This window comes from Sciurus carolinensis, chromosome 2 (assembly GCF_902686445.1).
Source record: "Sciurus carolinensis chromosome 2, mSciCar1.2, whole genome shotgun sequence".
NCBI classification, from domain to species: Eukaryota; Metazoa; Chordata; class Mammalia; order Rodentia; family Sciuridae; genus Sciurus; species Sciurus carolinensis.
Window position 1 is genome coordinate 87,053,511 of NC_062214.1, and position 19,870 is coordinate 87,073,380.

Consider the following 19,870-nt stretch of genomic DNA (forward strand, 5'->3'; position numbering starts at 1 on the left):
ACTCCTCAGGCCTGCAGCCCCCTCTGGTCTCACGAGTGTGGAAGCTCCTACTACACCACAGGGATGTGTTCACGAGTCAACTCCAATTTCCGCTTCTCCAAGACCGTGGCCCCAGCTCTCCAAAGTAAGTGGTTTCAGATCTGCAGATGGGCTGAGCTGGGGGCAGTCTGGGGAGGCTCGGGGCTCTGGGCAGTGCTATCCTGGCTACAGAAACATTTGGACTCTAGTTCCACCCTGTCCCAGCCCTTGGGATGACCTAGGGTGAGGTCCCCTGGTTGGGCCTCTGTGGGATGGTGATCCTGGTCCACCCTCCCCTACGGTGTGATGGTGGGAGCAGAAGAACTAAGGTTGTGGCTACAGTCCTGGCATCAAGGGCACCTCGCTGAACAAACCCTGCTCGTGGGAGGGGTTGCCAGGCCTCCATGTGCAACAGACAAGCCCTACGCTGCCACGTGCTCCTGGTGTTGAGCGATGCCGTAGACCAGCAGGTGGAGGGCCACAGAGAAGAGGAAGGTCCTTGGCAATGGTGACGCTGAGGCCACGCTCCTGGGCATCAGGGAGTTCAGCACCGCTTGCCCAGAGCCTCCTGGAAAACAAACCTTCCCCTCGTTCCCCAACCACCAAGAAACCTGGGGACTGGTGCTCACCCCAGAAAGCCCAGACGCCTTGGCTCTGAGCCTTACTGTTTCCTCTGCGCTGGATGCCCTCACCCAAGCAGCTGCTGCTGTTTTATGCTGTTTTATGGAGGGTGAGGGGATTAGCACCTCAGGCTGGCCGCCAGCCTCCCTCCAAACAATGGGGCCAGTCAGAGGTGGAAAGATGGGGCCTGGGGGCGGGAGGAGGAGGAAGCGGCAGTCTAACGGGGCGGGCTGGCAAGTGGTCCTTTTAGGGCAATGAGGAGGCATGGCACGAGAGGGCAGGAAAGGTAGTGCCAGAGCACAGGAAGAGGCCCGAGGTCAGGACACATGGGTTTCCACTGGGAACATCATTTCCCTAGAACCGCTATTCTCTGCAAGCGGAAACGTGACCATCCCAGCCCCTTCGAGCCTCCCATAGCAGAAGCCTCCTGGCCGGGCCGGCCAGCAGCACTGCCCTGACAGCATCAAATACAGATGCTAGGGCACCCCATGTAGATTCTAATTCAGTAGGTCTGCAATAGGCCCCGGGAGAGACAGAGAGGGAGAAAGAGAGAAAGAGAGGAAGGCGTGCAGGAGAAGCTCCCTGAGAGAGTACTCAGCAAAGTTCAAGAACCACAGACCAAAGCCACATTCTTCCCAAGGTGTCTTTTTAAAAAGTTGAAATTGTAAGAAAGAAATCAGTGATAATACATGCATTCTAATAATAAAACTACTTTAAAAATAAAAGAAACTTAATCCCTTCCAGGAGATCATAAACTCCAAATCAAGGCGTTTAGTCTAGTCTCCCTCCATGGCTGCCAGCGCCAGGCAGAGTTCTGGCCTATCAGGTGCTCAGTCCAAAGTGTTGAGCTAAACCAAACTGGAAAAAGACATCTCTGTCTGCTTGGTCAGCCAGAAGTGTCAAGTCACTGCCAGCTGAACACAGCGTGCAAGTGGCAAGGTGTAGAGCCTCCCGGTCACCCAACGTTTCCCAAGTGCTCCATCAAACCCAGAGCCCCAAGAGGCACCTGGGCTGGAACCCACCACCTTCCTCTACCTAGGAGCACGGCGTTCAACAGCACGCTTCCACCACGCAAGGTCGCCAGGAATGGCCAACACACAAAACACTCCTGGCATTGTTGTAAGGTAGACTTTCTAACGGTGTGAAAGTTCCCCACTGAAAATAAGCAGATGCCCAGATACAACGTGCATGCAATATTCGAAAGTAACCCTGGCCATTGGCAAACGTTGCTTAGATTTTAAGTGTTTTTTTTAAAAAACATTTGTTATGGTGCCCATGTTTTATTCACTTTCTTTGTTGATTTTTTGTTATTCCCTTCAATTTGGTATTAATGTGAAAAAACTATAAAGCAAGCTTTGTGTTCAGAGGCAGAGTAAAGGCTGAGAGCTTGACCACATGATGTCATGGCCACATTAACTCAATGGTTTACTTTAAAAAATAAATAAATAAAGATAGAATCAGCTAAGATTTATTGAGCTTTGTGCCCAACCTATTAGAAGCATCTTGTTAACTCCTCATGGCAACTGCTATTTATTTTTATGCCTCTTTTAGAGCCGACAAAACTGATGCTAAGAGGTTAAGTGATTATCCACAGGTCACACAGCTAGTGAATGGCAAGACCAGGAGTCAGAATTCACATTCCTAACTGTTACACCATACCTCCTCCCAAAGAGTGAAATCCATGGGTTGGGGATGTAGTTCAGTTGGTATAAGGCCCTGGGTTCAATCCCTAGCACCACCAAAAATAAATAAATAAATAAATAAATAAATAAATAAATAAATAAATAAAAGTGAAATCCACTCATTCGGGCTGCCAGCTATAAAAGCCAGCTGCCTGTTACAGTGAAGCAAATGATAAGAGTCCTTCATTTGGGCGGGGCCGGCTGCCTCGGAAGCATTAACCAATTGGCAGTGGTCAGTTCCTAATGAAGAGTAGATGTGGTCAGGCTTCTTTTAAGTTTTGTTCAAACAGCCCACAGAGTGGCAGAACAGAGACAGGAATTCCCAGACTCATCACTCATGTTCCCCAAATGCGCTGAGCCCAAGGGTACTCCCCAGTCCAGCAAATAACACACAGACAGCAATCAATGCCTCTGTCATCCTCGAACCATCATCCAGAAAATCAGAGATGTGCAGACACTGGCTCCTTGGCTAACCATGACCCTGTCCCCACTTCCCAGGGTGCCAGACCTACATGGACATCGTCATTGTCCTGGACGGCTCCAACAGCATCTACCCCTGGGTGGAGGTTCAGCACTTTCTCATTAACATCCTGAAGAAATTTTATATTGGTCCAGGGCAGATCCAGGTGAGTCTCTGGGGCTCTTTCCTCCTCTGAACAGAACCCTCTGAGCCCATTGGTCATGCTGCCTGGGGGTGTCAAGTAGCACCTTCACATGCACTAAGGAGGTGCACAGGAAACCCTGGCCAGTCAGCACTAGGTCCCTGCAGCCCAGGATGCCAATCCCCAGTGAGCACATCAAGGGACAGTTTGGGGAAGGCCGCTCTTCGCAGGTCAAACACTGTCTTCTGGGTAGACCCCACCTATGAAGACGTCTGACCAGAAAGGTTGGAAGGTTGAGCAGGTACCAGAACCCTACAGAGCAAGGGTGGGGAACACTGGGATTGATTTTGGAGAGATGACTGGAAGGAGTAATAGCCGTCAGGTCATATTTGAAATGCTGTCTGGCTCAAAATGGGGTATTTATTCCTATTATTTTGACTGAACAAGGATCAATGGATAGAAGTTATGAGACGGCAGATGTCAAGTCACTCAGAAATTATTTGTAATAAGCAGAGCTGTTGAAAAGAGAGTGGACTTTCTCACAGAAGAGTGGTTCCCCACCACTGCAAGAGCCACTCTTAGGACATCCCAGTGAATGTCCACCATTTGAAGGGCCCTTGCTCCAAGTAAATTCTGTGGGCCATCCAACAGCAATGTTTATCATTTGATCTCTACTATAGTCATTAGGGTTTGTGTGTTTTGTTTTTCATTTCTGAGCTACTTATGTTGTCTCTATTGTATCACCCTTGGGGATGCAAGAACCTCTTCCTTTCCAGTTTTAGAAATCTTAATTTTAGAGTTTGGAAAAAACACCAAGGCCCTCCACCCACCCTGCTCCTGATAACTTAGACAGCCATGCTGTGCCAGACTTTTGTCTTCCTAAGGAAGACGCATCATCAGTCTATCAGGCCTTTCCTTAGATCATAAGATGCTCTTCCTCTATATGTACCCCAACTTGTCCCACTGAGCCATTGTTCATCCCTAGAATGATGAAAAACCTGCTTCCCCTGGGCTGTAATGACATCTTGGGAAGGATGATCTCTCAATCCCAAATCCTCACAAGGGAAAGACCACTCCTGGGGACTCTTGCCACCAGAGGTCTAAGTTTCAGGAGCCAAGACATTCCTTCACCCTCTCCTCTGACTTGCAGGTTGGAGTTGTGCAGTATGGAGAAGATGTGGTCCATGAATTTCACCTCAATGACTACAGGTCTGTAAAGGATGTAGTGGAAGCTGCCAGCCACATTGAGCAGAGAGGAGGAACAGAGACTCGGACTGCATTTGGCATTGAATTTGCTCGGTAAAAAAAAAAAAAAAATCTACTTTTTTTAAATCTCAAATGCTGTCCCAGGTATCTATCACTATTTAACAAACCACCACAATATTTAATCCCTTGAAGCAATGATTCATTAATTTCCCCAAAGTTCTGGGGCTTGACTGCACCCAGCTGGTCAGTTCTCTTGGGTTCTCTCCATGGTTGCAGTGTTAGTCTGGTGTGAGCTGAAACTGTTGTCATCTGAAGGTTCAACTGGGTGGGACATCTAAGATGGAATGCATGGGTGGATGGCAGTTGCTGATCTTTGGCTGGGAGGTCAGCAGGACCCAGTGACCTAAACACCCACACACGGCCATGTGGTTCCATAAGAATAGAATCTCTCTGTGGAATATTTGTCATTTGTTGTCACACAATGGAGGGTGAAGAACAGAGTTAAATTTAATATCTTAAGATTACAGAGTAATGAGACTAGTTCCTTAAAATCACATCAGAACTCATTTATCCAAATGAGGGCTGCCTGTAGACACTGTCCACATAAAGGACCACAGGCTCATTCCAGGAAGACTGGCATTGCTCAAAACATTGTGCTTACCCAGTGCAATTAGCCAGTTTGAAAAGCAATCCCCCAAGATCTCTTGAGCCATGGCTTAGACTCCTAAGATGATTATGTCTAAGCCACTTAGATTTGAACTGTCTGAATTTCACACCTATGAATGTGAGTTCCACTACATTTGTTAAGACCACAATTCCAATATATTGTCCCACCTCATTTAGGGTTAGTTGATGTGTTTCATAGAATTTCACAAGAACTATTTAGTCATCTCACGATTTCATGTGGTCAAAAGTGTAAGATTTTTCCAACTTCACAACTTTTCATGATTAAGTTGCTGCCCAACCGATATTTTTCTGTGTGCTGATAAAATTGCTCTCATGCTCGCTTTTCCTACTCCATGGGAAGATGGCTCTAACCCATCCTCACAAGGAATGGGCCATTTTGCTGTTTTGCCATCACTGGGGTGGGACCAGAGACTCCCAGCAGGCCCTGGTGAAATGGCCAGGCAACGCAGAGAGCCAGTGAGCACCAGCTATCACTTTCCCAGTGTGGCATTGACTCATTCGAGGATGAAGCCACTGTTTTGGTCTCCTTTTGCAGTCCACCAACCTCAGGTCAAAGACTTGCGTGTGACTCACGAGGCAGTTTGAAGCTTTAGTAACTGAGGAGCACTCCTGGGGTTGCAATTTCACCTCCACTGAAGAATGAAATTCATATCTTCTGGCCAAATTACAGGTGGTGCCTTTTAAGATTAAAGGTTTTTTTCTGCCCCTCAGTTGGTTATTCATAATGAGGGTTTTTTTTTTTCTTTTTTCTTCCCCCCACCCCCAGCCCCCCATATGCCTACTAAAGGACAAAGACTCAGGCCATGGACTTGAGGGGCTCTAAAGATGGTAACCTGCAGCCCTTAGCCTTGGCAGCTCCCAGCCCAACATAGGAGCTCTAACCAATGTCAACCCTAATCCTATCTCAGGATGCAGAGAGATTGTCCCTCAGGGAGGCCCGTCAGGGTGGACAGGAAAGGTTTCCTGAGAGGTGGCCTTGGGATGGACACCTGAAGCTGTTGAGGGAGCTGACCAAGAGATAGCAGGGAGGGGGTACTCCAGGCTGAGGGAGCAGCCCACAGGCTCAGCACTGCACCTCCCAGGGTCGGAGATCACACAGGGCAAGGTCACATAGGCCTGGTGGGCCTTTGTCAGGACCAGGGCTTTTCCTGAGAGAGACAAGAACCAGTGCAGATTCTGAGCAGACCAGAAACATGATATGAGCTAAATTTCTGTGGGTCACTCTGGTTTCTAGTTGGGTGGATCCTGTTGTGACTATAAAGTTCTTACTGCTCTCAAGGAATTTGTAATCTCATTTACAGAGGAACAAATCCAAGTCCCTTTACCCAACCCAAAAATCATCATTTAAAATCTGATGATTCATGCTGATATTCATACTACTACAGATTCACAGAGACATTCACACTATTCTGCTATATGGAAATATGATCCTGAAGTTTTTCTTGGCTCTCAATATAATAAAACCTGCTATTCTCCTGCCATAATTTTCTGCCAGATTTTATTCCTTAGGCCTGGCCCTTCACTGAGGTCATAGAAGCATCTAGAATCTCCTTTGGGAGAAGAGCAGAGTTCTCCCTTCACTAGGTTGAGCAGTCTCATCATGCGGAAGTGGGCTTCTGTGGCCCTTGGGTCAACAGCTTATACTAAAATTAAAGGGGATTTTTTTAAGTCAGTATGTCCAGAATAGCATACAGCTACAGAGAGAACAGCAGATGGTTTTCCCTCTTCACTGGCAGCTTGAAAAAGTTCTGAACTAACTTAGTCCAGGTTTGGTGAATTTCTAAACATCAAAATCACATGCAAAAGCTCATCAGCTTGTCATGTAACAAGTTACCTCTGCTAACCCAAAGCCTTCTGGTCTTCAACCTGTCATTACAGAGCTTAGACCTGAGTGCTGTCCTTCCTGCCTGGCAGGGGGTCAGACCCATGAGGAATCACTGCTAAGTCTACAAGTGAAATTTATTTTTATATCCTAATTGGAAAATTTTACCTGCTGGGCCAGATTCTTGGCAAGACCGTATGTGTACTCAGAACATCATGGTCTAAAGGAGGGTTGGTCACAGAGGCACCGAGAGCCAGATTTTCAGGTTTTGTAGACTGAGTGCCAGCTGTCAGAGCCCCTTTGCCACATTGGGTGTGAGTGGACCAGCCCTGCTGTCCCCTGGGCTGGAGGGCCCAACAGGTGAGCCAAGGTCATGCTCCAGGCACTGAAAATTACAGAGAACTATTTTCAATTTGATATTTAATATTTCCCAAAATAGAATCAAAGCAGTCCTCTTGGGGAAGTCAGAACTCTGTGGGGCTTCCTCACAGGTATTCTTGGGGTCAGTGGTTTAGATGGTGAAACGCCCTGGCCCCTCATACCTTCAGTCCTTAGGAAAGTGGGACGCAATGCAGTATGTTCAGTAGAACTTTTAAAAATTACTGATGCCCAGGCCAGGCTCCTGGAGAATCTGACCTTATGGGTCTGAGTGGAACCTGGGCATCAATATTTCTTTAAAAACTCACCCCAAGAAATTCTTGGGTTTTCAGACCATTAACTTAGCTCCCTAAAGCCCACCACCTGCCAACTTCCTTCCCATGTCCTCTTTATGCCTTCTACCTCCCCAAAACAATAAGATCGGGCCCCCAGAGGATCTTTTTAAAATCACTTTTTTAAAATATGGAGATCTGAGACCAACCTAAGCAGTTGGTTAAAGACTAACCTGGGAATTAAGATCCATCCTCTTCTTTGGTACAAGGTCTAATGGACTCGGAGTGTTGGGTTGCCCCAGGGGAGCTGGCTGTAGCTTCCGTGGCTGTCCCTGGAGGAGCATGACATCTTCCTCATCCCCACTCCCTCTCTGTGCTCGGGTTCCAGATCAGAAGCTTTCCAGAAAGGCGGAAGGAAAGGGGCCAAGAAGGTGATGATCGTCATCACAGATGGGGAGTCCCATGACAGCCCGGACCTGGAGAAGGTCATCCAGCAAAGTGAGAGGGACAACGTGACCAGATATGCTGTGGCTGTAAGTCCCGTTCCTGCCCAGGGCTGCTGGCTACCTCTCAGAGGAACTCCCAGGGGCTGGTTTCTGAGAAGCAGCCTACCAAGTGTCCAGGCTTTCAAAAGAACAAGTTGAGAATCTTCTTTAGCACTGCTCAGGCCTATCCACAACAGTTGTGGGCTTGGTTTTTCCTTCCTTTGCCAGGAAGCTTCAGAAACCTCAAAAACTAGGAAATAGCTCAAGCCTTCCAGCTCCCAGAATTCTAGCTTAGCACAGGGGTCTCAGCTTGCCTCTAGAAGAGCATCTGTTCCAAAACACAAACAGCACCTGGAGGAAAGCTCATGGCTACCAAAGTCCTGGCATCAGCCCATCCTGAAGCCCTGGGGTCATGGGCCCTGAGGCATGTGGGAGTCTGTGCTATGTCCTGGTTTGTCGTCCCTGCCCCTGTTCCTGGCAGGTCCTGGGCTACTACAACCGCAGGGGGATCAATCCAGAAACTTTTCTAAATGAAATAAAATACATCGCCAGCGACCCTGATGACAAGCACTTCTTCAACGTCACTGACGAGGCAGCCCTGAAGGACATTGTTGATGCCCTGGGGGACAGGATCTTCAGCCTGGAAGGTGAGCCTTGCCAACCAAGAGGGGCTACACACACCAGGTTTACATCAGACAAACTCCACAGGGAAATTCAATTGCACAAAACAGAATGACTTACTTAGCAAGGGTTCTTGCTTAATAAAAAAAAAAAAAAAAAATGGAGAGCAATTGAGCATTGTTCCATTCTGGATGCAAAGCTATGCACTTTATGAGCAACTCTGAAAGATGGTTTTTCTGGTATTCTCCACACTTGACTGCTGAGGACACTGAAACTCATAGCAGTTAAGTGACATAGCAAAGTTCCCACACTGGGGCAGTGGTGGCGTGTGAACTAATGTTGCCAGGTTTAGTATTGAAATGCAATACTTGTGACAGGCTTACACTAAAATATTATGCATTGTTTATCTGAAGTTCAAATTTATCTGGACACCCTATATTTTACCTGGCAGCCCTAGTTTGGACCCTGCTGTGCCTGACTCCACAGCCTGGAACATTCGGTCCCTCTGTGCCACTGTGTCCTGCTCCACCAAAAGCAGTCTTTGCAGGGATTCTTCAGATTGCCCCCTCCTGATGATTTAAACTGCATTTTTTATTTGCACAGATCCCACTTGCACAGTCTATTGCTCTAGTGGGTCCTTCCAACACTGGGCTTTGGGCATATGGGAGACATCTGCAGCGCATTGGAAATGATGAGCTGCACAAAGAGAACAAAATGGCCCCAGAAACAAAGATGAACGGATACAAAGCACAAATATGGGCTTTGACACCCACAGCAGGACTGAAATATCCAAATCAGTGTGTCTTTCTCCTCAAAGCAGCCACCTTGAGTGATAAGCACATAGTTCCAATGATGTGTTTGGGAAGCCCGCTGAGGAGCAGGGCCCTGGGCACCCTGTGTACGTCCACAGTGGTGACGTGTCTCCCTCCTGAGGGTGGAGATGATGTTTAGGAACCATCCAATGGCATCCAGAAACAAATCTGGTGAATAATAGGAACAAACAAAGCGAGAAATTCCATTTCTTGTCAACCAGGTACACTGTTTGCACCCGCTATTTATTGATTCCCCCGTTGTAACAGTCATTTATAGTCCGTGGATGCAATGTGACTCGTCTCACGCCCTTTTCAGAAGGGATGGCTACTCACCCGCGGCCATCTGGAAGGTGCTCCGCACTCCTCAGGACGCAGGCATTGATGAGGGCAGGTGATGCAGACGGCACCGTGGGCCTCAGCCTCGAGCCCTTCTCACAAGTGAATCCCCAGTTCCTAAAATGCCCCCTGAGAAACTGGAACTGTGAATCAAGCGCCACTGGTGCTAAGCAGAGAGGAGTGGTGCTAACATCCTTCTGTCCCCTGTTTCAGGAACCAACAAGAACGAGACCTCCTTTGGGCTGGAGATGTCACAGACAGGCTTCTCCTCACATGTGGTAGAGGTACGGTGACAGCGGCCTCCCTCCATCTCTCCGGTGCCTATTCTTATCCTTCCCAGCTCTCAAGGTGTGTCTTCCCACCTTCCATGAGCTGTCTCAGCCTCTCTTTCCTGGGTTCTCTCTGCCTCCCAGAGTCCTCTGTGGGTGAAAAAGGGAAGCCAAGGACTCAACCTACCTACATTGTCTCAAGCCCTCTTCAGAAGCAAGTGGACTACACCTAATAGTCGACTTGCCCACCTGGAAAGTTCTGCACAGGGTGCTGGAGACACTGCCCTCTGCACCCAAGGACCCCATTCAGTCCACAGAGCCCTGTGCAAAAACTAGGCCAGGTGACAAAGCCAATTGCACATGCCCGCATGGATCCCGCTCCAAGCAGGTTCTGAATGGGCTGGCAGAGTTCCCAGGTGGGCCTGGCCCCCAGAAGAGGAGGCATAAGACGCCACAAGCAGCCTGTGGTGCCTGGAGCTGTCTCGGGCCCTCACTCACGCTCTGTATGCTTCACTGGGTGCTGGTTCATAGATGGGACTGAAACTGCCCTAGATGGCCAGAGGGACAGAGTGTCAATATCTTTGAGACACTTCATAAACTGTAACAGTTTATGGGGGAACAGACCCACTATGCTTTGAACAGGCAGGCATGTGCACTCACATGCTGCTTGGGCAGGCACTGCCTCCCAATTTGCCAGAAAAGTCCTGCTGGTCCATGCTGGTTACCCATTCATCATCCCATCAAATTCTCTTAACTCCTCTATGAGATTAATGGGGCTGGTTCCTAGTGCCACATTTACAGATAAAGGGGTTAAGTGATATGCTGAAGTAAAGTTGGTGGGAATTAGTCACACTGCACCCTCTCCACCCAGCAGCTGCTCCATGAGAGAGCAGGGCATCTCAGGGGGTCTGAGTCGGAAACCCCAGATTGGAGGGGAGCAGGCACGCACACAACACGCAGCAGGCAGATGGGCGGAAACACGACTCACGCTCTGATTTTCCTGAGCTGCCTCTGGACAGCCTCATGCCCACTGTCCTAAATACGGCAAGATGCAGCGTGACTGCCCTGTCAGGATAGCAGCCCTGTTACACATGACAGCACAGCAAACTTTTCCAGGAAAGTCCTGCACCCCATTTCATGCTCAGAAGAGCCCTGCAGGGTCTGCAGGTGGTAACAGCTATGCTGTTTTAAGTGGTTGGATCTATCAATCTTCTCAGTGCCTTCTTGCACTGGGCCTGATGCTGGGTACGACAGAGACAGAGGAGGAACCCTGCCCTTCAGGAGCTCACCAACCAGGTCCGGCAGTGAGTCCTGGTCTCCTGAGTCTGGGGTCAAGGCCGATTAGAAAATACATTAAGGAAATGAAATTCAATTAATTACAACCAACATTTGTCAAACACAATTAAAGTAGAAAAAAAAAAAAAAAGAAAGTGAATCTTGCCACCAAAAGTCAAATTCAAACAGTCCAAAACAGCAGTCTTAACTTTGAGAATAGGATGAAAGTGAGGTATCTCCTTGGTAAAAGCATACAAGTCCAGGTCCTTGGAGCCTCTGTAAAGAGCCCTGCTCCACAGGGCAGCCAGACACGCACACCTAACGCCGACCAGGGCAGTGGTCAGGCTCTTACAGAAGGAGAGGCCTAGGATGGGGCAGGGATGGCCAGGGAAGGATGGGCAAGGGGCCAGCACTTGAATGGGCCCCAAGAGACAAGGATTTCAGCAGCCATGGGTGGGGTAGGGGAGCAGAGATAATTGTGCACACAAGCCAAGGAGGAGTCTGGGCACTGACTAGGACCCATCGTCTCCTGTGTCCCTCTATGACCATTTCCTGAGCATCTTCCTGTGGGGGCAGCAGGAAGGGGGCCTCTGAAAATAGAGACTAGGGCAGCAGCCCACTGCCCACTGGGGAGAAAGACTTAAGTAACAGGTTCACTCTCTGGCGTCTAGTGCTGTGACCTATATATGTACAGGTCTCAGGGACCAGGGAGGCTCAGCTGGGTTTCAGGGATTCAGAGAGTTACACTGAGCCCTGAAAATGGCCTAAGCAGCCCAGTGTGTCCAGTGCTTGCAGGACTAGCAGGTTCCCCAACTATTTGGAGAGGGAGGGCCAGGCAAGGAGACTCAGGAGCTCAGAACTCCAGCTTATTACACAGGTTAGTCAAGGTCATGACTGCCCTGTGCTTCTAGATATGCTGCACAGTTTTTCTGTTCCAAGAGTGACCCAGTTGCTTCTCTCCACACATCCCTGTTCTTTTACCATCTCTGACACCGGGATCTTGTTTCTGTGTGACAGTCTTCTGGAAGTTTTAAAGAGAATGATTACGTTTGGATCTGAGACTCTTCAGTATTAGGGAGATGTAAGAGAACCTCCAAATCCAAAGGGAATGATGTGTTGGTGATGGGTCCACTGTGACTGGCCATTAAGTTGTCCTTTCAGAACACAGAGGTCTGTCAAGGCCAGGCCACTGATGCCGACATGATTAGCCACGACGATCCTGTCCCCAGGAGCCCAGTGACTCCGCTTTCAGTCAGTTAGGCTGCTTTGGGGACTGAGAGCAATGGGTCCTGTCTTTAAGCTTGACCCCGAGTGGATCCTGAGCCAGAGGAGGTCCATGTTCTGAACCAGTCCTTTCTCCAGAAGTGGGTCACAGATGACCTCCAACAGCTGCTGCCTGAAAATGTGCTGAAGGTGTCTGAGCTTCTCTGAGCCTGTTCAGTTCAGTTAGAAGGAAAGGACCCAGCCCTGGGGGAGGGCCCAGTATACATCCTCAGTGGGCAGAAGAAAGGCCCAGCCCCTCGTCACCTGGCTTGCTGCCATCTTATCTAGCATGGAAACCAGTCTGCGAGGCTAAAAGCAATAGCAGAAAGCAGGACCAGAGCCCAGGGTAGAGAAGAGATCTCAAGACATCACCCAGACCATACAATATTACATCCCAGACTGATGGCAAAAGGCCAGAGCCGCAGGGACACCCAGAGAGCCAGAAACTCTAGTCTTGAATTATGAAAAGGAGAGAGAATATTCCAAAAATTACCCTCAGGAAAGCTAGCTATGGATTCCTGGTCAAACTTTAGAATAGATTTTTAAGCCAATGGTTCCATTAACATCGGGAAATGACTGCAAAGGCCACCAAGAGCTGGAATGGTTCTTCGGTGCTTGCTGCCTCTGAGGTGGTGCCCTCCTCGGCAGCTGGGTAATCAAGCAGGAACTGCACAATTCTCCCAGAAGGCTTGTAGAAGGACCCTACCTCCAAAGGGGGAGTGAACTCAAGAGTCCATACCCCCAGGGCCTTGAGGGAAGACCCGAGGGAGGAGGGGGACCGTAGAGAACTGGTGCCCTTGGTGGGGAAGGGGCATGAGTGCCCAGGGGAGGAGTTTCACATGGACCCTCCTGCCCTGGAGTCCTTACATCTGTGCCTAACACAGAAAGTTTGCAAAGAAACCAGTTTAATTAGTATGGATCTTATCTACACAAAAACCCTGGTCACTCACCAAGATGGGAAGAGAATGTCTTTTTCTGTCACCTGAGGGTGAGGTCTCCTATCCTCCCAGGTTCAGCCCTGCTAAGATGTGAAGGAGGCCAAGGTCCTGAGCCTCCCCCACTCCACATGAGTTACCCCACCACCCTCCAGCCTCCAGCCTGTGCCCTTCCCACAGGCCTCCTGAGGTTGTGGGCTGGCCGGCCAAGGTCACTGCTGTTACCAAATGCTCTTAGTGGTTGGAGCCTGAACAGTGTAATCTTAAATGTAGGGTTTGCGTTTGAACTAGTTTTCCAATCTAATTCAATTAAAAATGAGAGAAGTTGATCCATAATGATTACTAAAGGGTTGATGCCGCTGGGGCTGAAGATCCTCCTTAAGGGCCCTACAAAGTGGACTCACCCCTGCCAACTGGAGCAGTCAGTTAGATAGCATGACACCTTATCATGGTGTCAGGGAGGAAGACAGTGCCCTCTGGGGGTCTCCCAGCAGGCCTCCACACAGAGCAGCTACCCCGCCTGCTCCACAGCCTCACAAAAGCCAAGAAGAGCTGGAAGGAAGAACTGCTGGCATCTGCATCTGAATGCCATTACTGCCTGGTAATGGCAGAACTTTTAACCTTCTGAACTCCAGTCTTCGAGACGTCCGAGGAGTATTCCTGGAAATGAATCTTGAGACTTGGAACTGAAGTCTTCATTTTGAGACCTACTGATAAATCATTTGGGGTTTTCTTAAACTCCTTTCCTAACTCCTCTGTGTGCCCACCCCCTCCCTCAGTTAGTCAACGTCTCCTGGGACCCCTAAAATGACCTATCCTTGCCTCCCTGGGCACTTCACACCCACCACCGCAGTGGCTAACTTGACTGTGAGATCAGATTCTTTTCTGGCCCCCTGCCTCCCCGGGATATGCCAAGTGGACAATGAATGAATGAGAAGAGCTACCAGGTACCAGTACTTCTTGGCTGCCAAGCACTGTGCTGAGAGAGAAAGAGAGGCAGAGACAGGCTTACCCAAGGTCACACAGCTAGAAGCGCTGCAGCTGAAGATGGGACACAGGAATGTCTGACCCCAGAGTTCGAGCTCTAACCACTAGGCCAGGGAGTCTCAGTCTTGACCCAGGAGACGTTCTGTGTTGGATAATGAGCAGACACCCCCACCCCAAGCTTTGATAACCAAAAACATCTCCAGGAATTGCCACATATCACCCAGGGAGGCCATATTGCCTGCCCTAGACCATGCTGGCTCCAGTGCCAGGGTTATGGCCCAACCCCAGCTTGGAACCTGGACTGGGTGGAACACAGAGTTTGGGGAGACATGGTCACACACCCAGGGAGCACCTACCTGGACTGGGAAGGCAAGACTGAGGCAGAGGCCAGTCAGAGGAGTTAAGAGGTGGCTGGCAGGACCTGACAGGGTGCCACAGACGCTCCAGGAGGTCCAGTTACAATAACCTGCAGGCCTCAGGTCTCCCAACAGTTGCCCAACCTGCAACCTGCCCCACAGAGCACCAGCCAGTTAAGGCCACCTGGTATTATCTCATATAAATCTGGAGTGCTGGGAGGTCATAAATCAGGCCTGCAGAGGATGGGACGCTGCTCTTCCCTGGAATGCTCTGCTATTTGATTCCTAGCTGACGCACATGGCTGGCTTCCCCCATCGAGGTTCTGGCCCTTTTTACCATTTTTTTTTTCTTTTGCACTACTTGTGCAGACTCAAAATGACTGGGCTCCCCCGACTAGAAGAAGATCGTGACATACTGAGCTTTGCTTTGGTGGCCTTCACACACCCACTCTCCCAGTGCCCCTGTGCTCAGAAGGGCTTTCCCTGTCCCCAGCAAATCCACTCTCAGAAAAGGGCCCCCCACTGAGACCCCCAAACTCACCTACTGCCAGGGTTACCAGGGTACAAGGCAAGAGGCTAAGAGTGATCAGCTGGCTAGGGTCCCCAAATCAAGAAGCACCAGTAGAATTCCCAAACTCCACTCTGCACCATGTCAAAATGGCCCTGCCAGTACCTCACAGGGGCTCCTTGCCATCTGCAAAATCAAAAATTCATCTTCAGCTGGGCACAGTGGTACACGCCTGTAATCCCAGAGGCTCAGGAGGCTGAGGCAGGAGGATCACAAGTTCAAAGCCAGCCTCAGCAAAAGCGAGACCTAAGTAACTCAGTGAGACCTTGTCTCTAAATAAAATACCAAAAAAGGGCTGGGGAGGTGGCTCAGTGGTTAAATGCCCCTGGGTTCAATATCCAGTACCAAAAAATAATAATAATGATTCATGTTCAAAGCCCTCTCCATAAAACCAAGAAGCCTGGTCTGCAGTTAAGAACTTGAGCAGTAGGCAGAGAGAGGGAGGGAGGGAGGGAGGGAGGGAGGGAGGGAGAGAGGGAAGGAAGGAAGGGCCCCAACAGTGCTCCAGAGCGGGGAGCGGGAAGAAAACGGGAATAGGTCTCCCCAAGGCTTGAGGAAACACATGGATATTTTTCTCCTCGGCCCAACCCACCTGTCTGGTCCCAGCCCTGCCTTTCTGACTTGCCGTATGACCTTGGGCAAGTTCCTTCCCCTGTTGGAACCTCAGCCTCTGGTTTGTCAAGTGCAGATAATGAACAGTCTGTCCCCTCACAAAGTCTCTGTGAGCCCAAATTGGTGGTTGGATGAGAAAGTACTCTGCAAAAAAGGGAACACACCCCAGCGTGAGGAATGTTGGCAGTGACTGTGGACCGCGAGAATCTGAGTCCACAGCCCGTCCTGGTCCCCGCAGACTGTCAGAGCCTCCCAGGCAAGGCTGGAGCAGAGCTGGAGGAAGAAGGCTAATTAGAAATTACAGTGTGAACACCACCAAGCACCGGACTTGCCCGAGACCAGCTTATTTATAGCTGTGAAAACATTCTGTCTGAACAGTCAGCTCCACTTCTAGGAGCTGGCATTTTTTAACCCTTGGGTAAGACAACTTTCCTCTTTAAAGCAAAGGGGGCCTTGAGCCCAGCCAACCTGCAGGCCTCAGAGAGGGCTCAGTGGGACAGAAAGGTACTGCACCGCTGTGCTTTAAAAGCCCAAAGCCGGGAAATAGGCAAGCCACTCCCACCCCCAAATCACCAAGGAAACCCAGGACGGTGGCTCTCCCCTGCCTGGCCACCCTCCTCAGGCCCCCCAGGGGCCTGGTAACTTTCACTCTTTTCAAGTCCTCTAGTCCCGTGGGTTGTTTATGCTGGGGAGCTGGTAGGGTACAGGGGCAGCCCAGAGAGTGAGTGGACTCAGTACTGGCGAGATGACCCTGGAGTCAGAAACACACAAATGACCCCTCTGGGAGCCAGAGCTTCCTGTCCTCCTGCCCAGGCCTTGCAGCTTTCAATTGTCCTGCAGTGGGTAGGCAGACCAAGACCCTCCAAGCCCTGAGGAATAAGCTCCAGTCTTCAGATCATGGTGTGGCCCTGGCTTGTCTGTCCAGCCTTATCTCCTGCCTCTCACTCAATGCTCCTGCTCCACCAAACAGCTTTCAGATCCTTGAAAGTAATGGTTCTGACCTCTCTTCAGCCTCAGGGCCTTTGTACAAGCTACTCCTGGCTCTTCCCCTCAGGATCCTCTACCCTCTTTTCTGACCTTCCTCCTCTTTTAGGTGTTTGGGTAAACATCCCTTCCTCCAAACGTTTTCCCAACCCCTATCAGTTAAGTTAAACTTCACTGTGATTTTCTCTGATTGTACTGGCCACAGTTTGCAACTACATGTTTGAGTATTTGTTTAGTATCTGTGGGCTCTGCAAGGTCAGGGATGGTGTTCCCAGAACCAAATAGGTGGTTGGCATAAAGTAGATGCTCAGTGAGTTTTTATTGAAGAAATGAAGAGGGAGTAGAATTTTTTAAATTATCTTCTTTGTTTTTAATTGACTCATAGTAATTATTCATATTCAGTGGGTGTGACATTTCAAGACATGCATTGGGTGCGGCGATGGGTCAAGAGAGCTCACAGGGAAACAACTCCCACACTGCAAAGGAATACTGAAGGAGGTCATGTGGGGGAGACCCAGCTTGAAGGAGGTCAGAAGGAACGGGTGGTGGTCAGAGATTTCCTAGAGGGGTTCTGAAGTCCAAGGAAGGATGGAGGTTTGTCCAGAATTTGAAGTTTATTTCTAGAACATTCCCTGTTCTCAAAATTCCTGTCCTTGGTATCAGTTTGATCCATTTTGCCCTAAGGATGGGATGGGGTAAGACGGTCTTCATGGCTTATTCAAAAGCCAGAGTTTGGGCTCAAAGTTAGATTGCTAAATAATGGACCCTGAAGAAGGTGCCCTAGGAGGTTGGCGGATGCTTCACTGGTGGCTGGACCTGGGGGGCCTTTCGGGGAGAAGCCCCTGGGAATAGGATCTGATGTGTGTGCCCTCCCTGATACCAGGATGGGATTCTGCTGGGAGCCGTTGGCGCCTATGACTGGAATGGAGCCGTGCTGAAGGAGACGAGCAGCGGCAAGATCATTCCGCTCCGCGAGTCCTACCTGAAGGAGTTCCCGGAGGAGCTCAAGAACCACGGCGCCTACCTCGGTAAGGGCCCTGGGGCAGGCGCAGGAGGACGCGGCTGCCGAGCCCCACCAACGCACAGGCGAGGCGCCTGGCGGTGCCGCGTCACGCAGCCACCCTGAGCTGCAGTTCCAGGCCTGAGCACCCGGCCCAGAGACGGCTCTTCTCCATCCGCCAGGCCCAGCGCCGCGCCCACCCCTAAACCGCTCTGCACAGACAGAACAAATGACGAGCCGTTCCCCGCACCTTTAGTGTGTTTCAGTTGATGCTTGTAGACTCCAAGTCTGCTGCTGGTGGCGTTAAAGCTTCCCAGCCCAGCGCGCTGAGCCTGCCTCCCCAGAGAAAATGCAAGTCCTGCGGAAACTCGACCCTCCTTCCTATTGATTGATGTGCCCAAGAGCCGCAGGAGGCGCTGTCCCTCCTCTGGTGCTGCCGAGCCCCACGCAGGGTCCTGGCAGGCCTGCCAAAGACAAGGCACCAGAGACCAGTCTGTTTCCTCCTGTGGCAGGGTACACAGTGACGTCGGTCGTGTCCTCCAGGCAGGGGCGGGTGTATGTGGCCGGAGCCCCCCGGTTCAACCACACGGGCAAAGTCATCCTGTTCACCATGCACAACAATAGGAGCCTCACCATCCACCAGGCTCTCCGGGGCGAGCAGGTAATAGAGGGGAGGCTGAAGTGGGGGCACTGGGGGTGGAGGGGCCTCCAGGGCTCACCTCTTCCCTGACATCAGGAAGGCCCCAGACCCACAGGCATCTTCCTCACCCACCAGTGTCCACCAAGCTGTCACTTACGGCCCTAAAATAGCCTTGGAGCAGACTACCCCCTCCCCACCAAGCCAGGCCCAGGCCCTGCTGGTAGCAGGGAAGACCCAAAAGAATTCTTCCCTCCATGTCACCAACCTCTTGTCTGGTACACCTGGGTGATGGTTCCCAGCCTGTGTTGTCAAGGCCCCCAGGCATCCTGAAGGGACAATCACACTCCTCAAGCCATCTTCATGTTGCCAAAAGTTGGGTGTCCACCCCCAGCAAGGTCCCAGGGGCCCCCAGGATGCTAGCTTCTCCCTTTTTCCTGGATAGTGACAATGCAGAGTGGCAGTGTCAATGCCGCTGCCCCAGCTGGGACGTGGTTGGCATGTTAGAGGCTCCTGAGTGCAAACTGGAAAGCTACGGAGAGTGGCTGCTGGTGAACAGATCCCGAGTCCCTTCAACAGCCAGGACATCTGGTCCTAGGAAGCAACATGGCTTTGCCAAGATTATATGGCAGATTCCTGGAGGGGTCGGGTCAGGAATCTAGGCCTCTAGAGGGGCTCTCTGGCACCTCCTGAGCCCCAACAGCCCCCACCCAGGCCTCGCTGCTCCCATCTGGTGGCATCCAGCTACCCTAGCCCAAGCCGAGCCTGTCCAGGCCCAGAGCTATTGTTCTGGGCAATCCCTCAGCCCTCCTGAGCCTGGGAACAGCCCTGTCCTGCCTCTCCTGCTGCCCATGTCCCATCACCGTATTGACACGCCCCTCACTGGGTGGAACCTCAATCCCTCTAGCCTAGAGCACAGCCATTCTGCCCCTCCTTCAGGTCATCACCTCTGCCCTGCCCACCCTGTGCCACCCAGGGCAGGCTCTTCTGGAAGTCATGGGCTAGACCTTGAGAGCTAGAGGGAGTTCTCTGATGAATTTATGACATGTTTTCCACCCAGTTCCACCTCCGACATCCGAACAAGAAACCGCAGTGCTGAAAGCAGCTGAATTAAGTGGATTCCAAATCACTGTGACCCACATAGCTAAGGCCACAGATTTAGACACATTCCTCCTCCCTCCTCCCTTGCTCTGTCTGCCTCTTAATTGCTTTAAGTAGACACATCTCTCCTGCTCCCCAAGCCAGGCTTATTATTTCCTTTTTCTCTTGTCTGTATTTTTATCTTTCTCCTCAGTTAAAAGCTTTTAATGCTTGAGAATAGATTTCTTCTGAAAACACCCTGCACCAGGATATGGTGGGGTAGGGAGGCAAGGGGCTCATGTGTCACACAGTCCCAGTTTAGCAGGGACCAGCCTTCTGACCTTGGGCAAGCAACTCAAATT

General features: G+C 50.5%; 1 protein-coding gene across 1 annotated transcript in view; it reads left to right on the top strand.

Moving 5' to 3' along the window:
* The window catches only part of Itga11 (integrin subunit alpha 11), a 108,738-nt gene that overhangs the window by 60,125 nt on the left and 28,743 nt on the right, over window positions 1-19,870 (top strand). The window contains exons 5-12 of the mRNA XM_047539777.1: window positions 10-124; window positions 2,820-2,947; window positions 4,074-4,222; window positions 7,677-7,821; window positions 8,255-8,420; window positions 9,756-9,826; window positions 17,675-17,819; window positions 18,304-18,452. Coding sequence (XP_047395733.1) covers window positions 10-124; window positions 2,820-2,947; window positions 4,074-4,222; window positions 7,677-7,821; window positions 8,255-8,420; window positions 9,756-9,826; window positions 17,675-17,819; window positions 18,304-18,452 — 1,068 coding nt within the window. The remainder of the gene's footprint in view (window positions 1-9; window positions 125-2,819; window positions 2,948-4,073; window positions 4,223-7,676; window positions 7,822-8,254; window positions 8,421-9,755; window positions 9,827-17,674; window positions 17,820-18,303; window positions 18,453-19,870) is intronic.